The sequence below is a fragment of the Penaeus monodon genome, chromosome 17 (genome assembly GCF_015228065.2).
Source record: "Penaeus monodon isolate SGIC_2016 chromosome 17, NSTDA_Pmon_1, whole genome shotgun sequence".
NCBI lineage: Eukaryota > Metazoa > Arthropoda > Malacostraca > Decapoda > Penaeidae > Penaeus > Penaeus monodon.
The window spans coordinates 8,396,934-8,406,933 of NC_051402.1; the positions used below are offsets into that span (position 1 = coordinate 8,396,934).

At 41.3% G+C, this 10,000-nt stretch overlaps 1 protein-coding gene across 1 annotated transcript in view; it reads right to left on the reverse strand.

Moving 5' to 3' along the window:
* Positions 1–10,000, reverse strand: part of LOC119583243 (sialidase-like) — a 25,479-nt gene that overhangs the window by 8,445 nt on the left and 7,034 nt on the right. The window contains exon 2 of the mRNA XM_037931715.1: positions 4,780–4,823. Coding sequence (XP_037787643.1) covers positions 4,780–4,823 — 44 coding nt within the window. The remainder of the gene's footprint in view (positions 1–4,779; positions 4,824–10,000) is intronic.

A 10,000-nucleotide genomic window follows, 5' to 3' on the forward strand; every position in this document is an offset into this window, starting at 1 on the left:
ATATATTATATATGAGAGAGAGAGAGGAGTAACATGGGTTCAATTTCCCTCTCTGTTTACCGTCCGGCACTTATCAATAATTTCCTTTACACTTATTATAAAATACGTCCATTTTCGCCAAAGCCGACTTGCAGTAACCTTGATTCCTACGTGACATCAGTCGCATGAGACCCGATGACCCCAAGCGCTACGCTGATTTAAATCACGAAACGAAACACATCTCCGTTTGCGTCTCGCTATCTATATGATTCTATTTTCGTGAAATGTGGCCTCCTGTTCACTATACGAAAAAAAACATCCTGAGCATTACCGCAACTCAAACCACCAGAACAGCACTAGACAGGGTATCGCCGAAGACAGTCCGATCCCCACAGAACGCCGGCTCGCAGTGCCCGTCCACCTTTGCCGAGGACAAAGCGCGGAACGTTCGCGGCAGCCGAAGGGAATCGCGCGGCACTGTTGGCGCCAAAACCGTAACTGGCACTTGCTATTGCTTTTCTTTATGCCGTTGCGCAAATGGAAAAGTTATGTACTCCGTTCGATGCCGTAGGCTGTAAACAACCGAAACTTGGAGCGCCCTGAATCTGTAATACTTCGTTTGGAAGAGGCAGAGGAGCGCAATGTTTCGTCAGCTTCTACTGGAAAAGTATGCCTGCTGCACTTAGAGGCAGGGAGGGTTGGGCTGCCAGGCGTCGGCGGTGGTGCAAAAAGGATTTATATTTACAACTATTTCCTAACAGAAGGAGAACTTTGATTACTTGATTCAGAAATATCTGAATATGCAGACTAACAGGGAATAAATGGCAATCAATTTACTACAGACATTTCGTTTTAACGGGCGTTTACAATTTATATTGTTGCAGATAATGGCACACGTACATTTTCTGTTGGTAATTTCTTGAATAGGATGATTCAAAACTACAATATCATGGATGCTCAGTAAACAATGGTGTAGGAAGCGGACATCAAACAAGTGCAAATGCTCTATTTCAAAGAACTTCCGGTCATTGATAAGGTATGTTAGTTATTAAACACACTGATACACACGCGCGCGTGCTTGCAGACATACGTAAACATACCTGTATATAGTCACATATACAGGAACATATATCAACTTATCTGTCCATCTATATATTGTATATCTAACAATATGTATATATGTATATACTAATATATATATATATATATATATATATATATATATATATATATATATATATATATTATATATATATATGTGTGTGTTGTGTGTGTGTGTGTGGGTGTGTGTGTGTGTGTGTGTGTGTGTGTGTGTGGTGTGTGTGTGTGTGTGGTGTGTGTGTGTGTGTGTGTGTGTGTGTGTGTGTGTGTGTGTGTGTGTGTGTGTGTGTGTGTGTGTGTGTGTGTGTTTGTGTGTGTGTGTGCACCAGAGAGAGAGAGAGAGAGAGAGAGAGAGAGAGAGAGAGAGAGAGAGAGAGAGAGAGAGAGAGAGAGAGAGAGAGAGAGAGAGAGAGAGAGAGAGAGAGAGAGAGAGAGAGAGAGAGAGAGAGAGAGAGAGAGAGAGAGAGAGAGAGAGAGAGAGAGAGAGAGAGAGAGAGAGAGAGAGAGAGAACTAGCATTGCATTCAATATTTGTGTCATTGCTTGTAATATATGATAAAGCAGTTCCGTTTGCATTTGTTACGAGAAGCTGACATACATCTTTGAAATTGGCAACTCCCCCCCCCCTTCTCCCCGCCCCTTGGACCGACGTTGGTTTTGATCCTCACCAATAGAGGGTGTTGAGAGGGTCACGTGGGAGCTTTGGAATGGCGTTGGTAGCCCTGACGGCATCGAGATAATTCAGAATCCGACTTTATTTCCATTAAATGAATTGATTGATCTATCCACCAATCCCAGTATTCAAATTAATGAATAAATATGCATTTGTATCTATACCCATCTGCGTGCGTGCGCGTGTGTGTGTGTGTGCGTGAAGTTTAATAATAATTACATTCCCCGCCACTGATCCGAAGAGTTATTTATATATACGTAATATGTTATACTTCATACAAACGTGGACATATTTATATATACGTATTATGTTATACTTCATACAAACATGGACATATACCGAATGCATAATCAATTTACATAAAAAAGAGGCATTTTATATTTAATTAATAGACTTATGCTAGAATTATCGCGATGCATCATGCATACTTGTGTAGTTAACATTGGACGTCTGAAATACGTAACATTTTTCTGCACCTTGGGGTAACGTGGCGCAATGCTCGGGATCTTTAAGAGACGCGCTTGCTGGAATGTATATATATATGTGTGTGTGTGTGTGTGTGTGTGTGTGTGTGTGTGTGTGTGTGTGTGTGTGTGTGTGTGTGTGTGTGTGTGTGTGTGTGTGTGTGTGTGTGTTGTGTGTGTGTGTGTGTGTGTGTGTGTGTGTGTGTGTGTGTGCGTTTATTATATATTGCAGTCTATTGCAGTCTGATCGCATTTTTCACACACCAGAAGCCTACCTATGACCTTCGTTTACTTTCTGAGAGACAAGCACAGAATGGACCTAGGGAATAAAAGCTAATTGGAGGCCTATTGCAGCCATATCAGAAAGATCTCCCCCCCTAAAAGATGCACAAATATGCTAAAGAATGTGAAAAAACAACTATATTTATATTTGTAGATATTCGTCGATCTATCTATGGAGAAGCATTTCCCGTGATAGTATTCGTCTCCCCTACCCCCCTCTCTCCCCCTCCCTCCCCCACAAGAGAGGCGACACATCCTGCCTTGGCCTCCACCCTCCCCCTCCCACCCAATCCCCTACGTGTCTACCGTAGTTTCTTTATCTCCGAAACTTACCTCATTTCTCTCTCTCTTTTTTTTTTTCCCTTCCTTGTTTTATCTACGTGTTTTGTTTTTCTCTCTCTTTCTCGTGTTTATCTTTTTCGGTCTTTGCCATTCCTCTCTTCGTCTCTCCCTTGGAGACTATTAACTAGCTTTACTTCTCCGTTCACGAAGGAATAAAAAAACGATTTTTATCCATTATTTCTCCGCACACAATAATGATAAAAAAAATCAGGATCTCCCTCTCGCCTTGAGAATTCAGTTCCCAGAGGTCAGATTCTTCAAGGAGCACCAATAATGTTCCCGCTCAAATTCACACACAAAAAAGTGGAAAATGGTGATTCCAAGGCCAAGCACATTCTCATCGCCACAGAATCCCTGAGTTAACGGCAGACCAACATCTTCAATAATGATCAACATATATTCAGGCAACGGTGATAGATTAGCCAATGCATCTGGTACACGACTTTGCTTTATTACGAAAGTAGAGACCGCTAACGTATAACTACAACAATGTGGTTGGTGCATACCACACGGCAGGTAATAATAATATAAAAAAAACAAGGTAAATTAGGTTGTGGGTTTAGCGGCAGAACAGCGAAATTGAGACGCGGAGATGAAGCTTTCAATATTATCGGTCGCTTAGCGTCGTTCACTCCTTTCGCACTGCAGTTGACGCCGTAGCACTTATATTCATCCATAGTGTTTATATCATCAAGCAAATTAATAAGACCTCCGTACAAATATAGTAAGCTTCCAATTGCCATTCCCAAAGGATTAGGAAAGAGACAGCACGCACCTGGGGGTCTAACGAGAGAGGCAAGCGAGCGAAAGCGCTTCACGATATATGTAGCATATTTCGACGAAGGAAAATGTAAACAACGCGACTGGAAGTTTCAAAATATTCTAGGTTAAAGCGAAGATAATCTTGCACAGATTCGCAGTCAAATGATCCCTCAGACCTTGGCAGGTATGCTTTGTAATCTTGTTTGCCTATGTAAGTCTCATCAAGATATTAATTCGAAACGCTAATTACACTAGTTCGCGAAGTTATTGAGTTCCATTCATGCTTTTTTTTGCATTTGATGCCCTTAACTATAGAATTATAGAACGCATTTCCGAACATCATGAATGACTTAAACCACAATTTATTTGCATGCTGAAAAAGCCTAGCCATGGATCAATTATTCCGCTTTACTCTTTAAATATTTTACTCTGACACCACGAAGCTCTGAAAGTACTACAATCACTTGATTACATTTGGACAAAATTAGCTTATGGTTCGATGTACTTGTTCGGTTGTGGTCATTTTCCTGCTTTTCGTGCCTGCCTCGCTGTTGATGACCCAGACCCTGTATCTGAAATATACTATTAACCAAACTAAAGCTAATAGTTGAATCCCTTAACGATATCATTATTAAAACAGTTTTGATTTTGATTACTTTGAGGGATGAAAATGCCGTGGATAATGAATTTTTCTGTCTTTTCGAATAAGTTTTCTCATCTCTCTGATCTGCGAAGTGGCATTCAGCAATACAGTTGAAAGTTTAAAAGTTTAAACAAGTAGCAATTGCAGACTCCATAAGAATTCGGCAGTTTGAACTATTCAAATGTGACCACCGTATACAAAAAGAAGAAAAAAATCGGCATAACATATAACCAAAATATGAAATCGATGTAAGTCACAGATTATGCAAAGTGCCCCCCTCCCCCCAAACAAAGAAACAAGCAAACAAACAAAGAAAAACACCTTTCTTGCAAGCCACAGAAATACTCTCACACGAGCTTCCACACTGAAAGAAAAAAGAAAAAAAAAAAGAAAAAAAAAAACACACGAAATTCTACAAACGACGCTCCTACTTGTAACAAAACTAATTTCGTCTACATTTCTTATAAACAAAAATTCAGTATCAGATTCAACTTTGATAGCAGAGACATCAACAATTAACAAGACAAACCTCACCTGCACTAACTGACTTGATTGTTCATAAAAGGTCACGCCAGAATCTGAAACGAAACGAAGGTCATTATTAAACCCGAGGAATTTTGTCTCAAGGTGATGTAAATGTCCTCGATTTTGCCTCCATCCTACATACACGACTTGGATAATATTAATAATAAAAAGAAGATGACGAAGACGAAGGTGAAGTAGAAGAAAAATGAAGAAGAAGAAATGGAAGAAGAAAAAGAAGACGAATATGTAGAAGAAGAAGAAGAAGACGAAAAGAGAAGAAGAAGAAGAAGAAATAACAGTAATAATAATGATAATTCTAAAAAAAAATAAAAGAAAAAGAAGGGAAGAAGAAAAAAAAAAAAAAATAATAATAATAATAATAATAATAATAATAATAAATAATGATACCACTGACAATAAAACAATACGACGAAGAAGAAGAGAGAGAAAACGAAGAAGAGGTAGGAAATTAATAATAATAATAATAATAATAATAATGATGATAAAATAATAATAATAATATTAATGATGATAATAATAATAATAATAATAATAATAGTAGTAGTAGTAGTAATATATAATAATAATAATAATAATAATAATAATAATAATAATAATAATAATAATAATAATAAAATAATAATATCAATAATAATTTAAAAAAATAATAATAACAATGATAAGAGGAGGAGGCGAGGAAAACGAACTGCTACACATCCTTGCCATCGTTCGCAGTGTTGCCTCAAGAAGTTCCCTTTCTCACTTCCTGTCAAGACGAAGCACCGTTGTAACAGAGGCGGAACTACTTATGAAAAAGCGGGCATTCATACCGTTACGTCGAATCTGTGGTGGGTATGTCTGCCAGACTCGCCATGGCTGGTAACATCGAATGGAGGAATGATTGAAAACATTCACCGGTAAAGGAGCTAATCGTGGCAACTGCAAAGCGATTGTGTTGCACCCCCTATTTCAAGATCTGACGCAACGATTGCAAACTTGCTCCTACGTGCAGATATCCGTCGACGGGTTAATGAATTTCACGGAATTATCAATTCATTCATGAGGTTTACACTAAACGTTTTGACCAAGAGGTGTACACGAAACGTTTTGACCGAGAGAGACATATCAACGGATCACATTCCATGAAAATTTACATTCAGAATCATTTTTTATAACCATGTACTGCCATCATTCTATTTCACTAATGGCTGCAATAGTAGGCTCATTATTTCTATTGTTATTATCTTTAGTGTGATAACTACTACCATCATTTCATCCTTATGATTGCAATGTCTTCCCCACATCGTCAGACACATGATTATGATTATTAGCACATAATCACGCTATTCTAATAATTGCATTATCATTTGTATAGCTATCTGACTTGAAACGTTGGTTACCTTCCGTATTCATTCTGTCCTTCAATTGTCATCTAGTATCTCGACGGCCAAGCTTATTAGCATTCTCTAAAGTTACATCTCTTTCTCTCTTCTCTCTCTTCCAAGTTCCAACTTTCTCTCAGAGCTCTCTCCGTCTCTCTCATTCTCTATCTTTTACCTACTCCATCTCTCTTCACTATCTCTCTCTCTTCTCTTTTATATCTCTTACTACTCTTCTCTCTTCTCTCTTTCTTCTCTCCCTCGTCCTCTTTCTTCCTATCCTCTTCTTTCTTTTCTCTACTCTCTCTCTCTCCTCCGCTCATTTCCTTCTCTTCTCTCCACTATTTTTCTCTCTCTCTCTCACTCTTCTCTTCTCTCATCCTCTCTTCTATTCTCTCCTCTTCCCTCTCTCCTCTCCTTTCTCCCACTCTTACTTATTTTCTTTACTCTCATTTTTCTTCATCTCTTTCCCTCTCTCATCCTACTTCCTCTCCACTTCTCCTTCGTTCTTTGTTTCTCATACTTTATTCTATTCTCCCTGTTTCATCCATTCGTTTTTTCTTCTTCTAGACAACGTTATTGTACACGAGGCTGATATATGGATGGATGGATAGATAGATAGATAGATAGATAATTAAGTAGGTAGATACAGACAAACTGATATAGATAGCTAGATAGACTGAGAAAAAGTGAAAGAGAGAGAAAAGAGAAAGAAGAAAAGAGAAGAGAAGAGAAGAGAAGAGAAGAGAAGAGAAGAGAAGAGAAGAGACGAGAAGAGAAGAGAAGAGAAGAGAAGAGAAAGAGAAGAGAAAAGTGAGAGAGACTGCCTTTTCTATCTTCCACTCTCTGTGTGTGTAAGTGTATTCATGTACGCATGTACGTATCTCCCGCGGGAGCCGCACCTATACGGCCCCCCTCCGGCTCTCCCCCACACACCATGCAACATTATCCCCCCCCCCCCCACCTCCTCCTGCAGTCCTCTCTCACCCCGCCCCCTGCAATTCCTCTCCCCCCTCCCCCTCTCTCCCCCTCCTCCCCGTGTTCGCCGATTTCCTACTCCTGCTCCTCCTCCGCTTCCTCCTCTGCATCCTGACGGGAAGACGAAGGGGGGGAAGGGGGTGGGGGGTGAAGGAGGGGGGGGTGATGACGAAGGGATGGAAAGGAAAGGAGGAAAGAAAAGGAACGATTGCTTAGTCTGCTCTGTCTGGGTGTTATTTTTTATGTTCTCTCTCTTTCTCTCTCTTTATCTCTTCCTCTCTTTTTCTCTCCCCTCCCCCCCCCCCCTCTCTCTCTCTCTCTCTCCTCTCTTTTTCTCTCTCCCCCCCTCCCTCTCTCTCTCTCTCTCTCTCTCTCTCTTCCTCGTAATTTTTATCTTGATCTTGATAAAATGACAGAAAAAAAGATAAACAAAACAAACAAACAAACAAACAAACAAACAAACAAACACACACACACACACACACACACACACACACACACACACACACACACACACACACACCACTAATATATATATATATATATATATATATATATATATATATATATATATATATATATATAAAAAGCTGAACATACTCGGAAAGGTCTGGCCAGTACTGGCTATTCTAAATAAGTTCAAAGCAACCTTTCTGTAACCAAAGTGACTCTGAAACCCCGCCCCTTTCATGTTTGCATATCTCCTTTTTTCTCTCGCTCTCTCTCTCTCTCTCTCTCTCTCTCTCTCTCTCTCTCTCTCTCTCTCTCTCTCTCTGTTTGCATGCATGCCTTCCCCTTATCTTGCCATGTAGTCTGTTTTCCCCCTTTCTCTCCTTCTTTCTTACCATTTTTCCCTCAATCCAGTTTCCTCTTAATTTTGTTTTTTTACTTTTTTGTCTCTATTTTCTTTCCTTCTGCTTACTTTCGCCCTCCTTCCCTTCCCCTCTTCTTTTTCCTCCTTTTCCTTCCCTTTCTCTCTTCTTCCTCTTACTCTCTTCATCCTCCTCCTCCTCCTCTTCTTCTTCTTCTTCTTCTTCTTCTTCTTCCTCCTCCTCTACCTCCTTTTCCCATTCCCCTTCCCCTTTCCCTCCTCGTCCTCGTCCTTCCCTTCCTCTTCTCCTCTTCCTTCTCCCTCCTCTCCTTCCCTTCTCTTTCTCCAAACAACGCCCTAAACAGGACGACCCTCGCTGCCGCAAACGTCTACGACCCTCGGCCCTTTTAAGCGACGCGTCGTGCAGTTTGGAGACACTTGGGCCTCGTAGATAAATCTCTCTCCCCCACAGCAAGGGTAATCCCTCTTTCCAGCCAAGATACACGGCAAGGTAATCAACACAGCAGCAAAGTAAAGTACCCCAACCCCGTTCAACCCCAGCCGAGGTACACAGCAAAGTACCCCCCCCCCCCCCAGTCGAGGTACACAGCAAAGTACCCCCCCCCCCAGTCGAGGTACACAGCAAAGTACACCCCTCCCCTCAGTCGAGGTACACAGCAAGGTACCCCCCCCCCCCCCAGTCGAGGTACACAGCAAAGCACCCCCCCCCCCCCCCAGTCGAGGTACACAGCAAGGTCATTCAGTCCAGGTACACATATATCTATACCGTTGCAGTACACAGCATCTTTGTTCGATAAACAGCCTATAGAATGAAATGAGATGGGATGGAGATTGAGATAGAGATAAAGATGAGATGAACGAAAAGAGATAAAGGAAATGGAGAAGGAAATAGAGGAAACAGAGAAGGAAAGAAGGTATGGAAAGTATAAGTAGAAACAGGAAACAAGAAACCAGTGGAGGAGAGTTACGATGAGGATGAGGAATAGGATGATGAGGATGAGGAAAATAATAATAATAATAAGTAAAAAAAAAGAAGAAGAAAAGAAGAAGAAAAAAAGGAAGAGGGAAATGGAAAAGACAAATAAAAATAAAAAGAAGAGGCTTCCCCTTTTACAGCGGTGCCAACTGCCTCAGTGCCAACCCGGGCGATCATGATGGCACGTGGCACTTCCATCTAGGGATTTATTTACCCGCGCCAACACGAGTCACTTTCCGCAGATTGGCCTTAAACTGTTGATAATGCGTTTGCAAATACGTATGAGTGTTTGCGTGGATGGTAATAGCGTTCAATTTGGTGTGGTTTCATTCACTTTATCCTTTCCATCTCTCTGTCTCCTTCCTTTCTCTATCCTTCTCTGTCTCTTCGTTTTTCTTGTTCTTTCGATCTTGCACTTTGGCGCTCTCTTTCCGATTTTCTCTCTCTCTCTCTCTCTCTCTCTCTCTCTCTCTCTCTCTCTCTCTCTCTCTCTCTCTCTCTCTCTCTCTCCTCTCTTTCTCTCTCTGCTCTCTCTCTCTCTCTCTCTCTCTCTCTCCCTCTCTCTCTCTCTTCTCTCTCTCTCCTCTTTCTCCTCTCTCTCCTCTCTCTCTCTCTCCTCCCTCTCCTCTCTCCTCTCTCTCTCTCTCTTCCTATCCCTATCCCCCCTTGCTTCCACTCCCCCCTCCCCGCTCCTCTCTTTCGCACTCACAAACAAAATCCGCTTCTTAACAAATATCCAGTGACATGCATGCAACAATCCCCCAGCTGATCCTGCAACAACAGCAATCCACATGCACATCGGACACCCGTCACGATCTGTGGCCACGAGATCAGCTGTGCAGTAATCTAGGCCTTTCCTCGTGTGTCTCCTTGTGTGCTTATTTATGCTTGCACGTGTGTGTATATATATATGGATTAGCGCACATATGAATGTAGACGCCATGCACGCACACGCGCGTGCACACGCACGTATACATGCTCACACGCACACACTTCTCCATCTTTTATTCCTTCTTCGTGATTTGCGTTAGTGTCTTTTTGGATTACGTAATATTATCGCGTTCC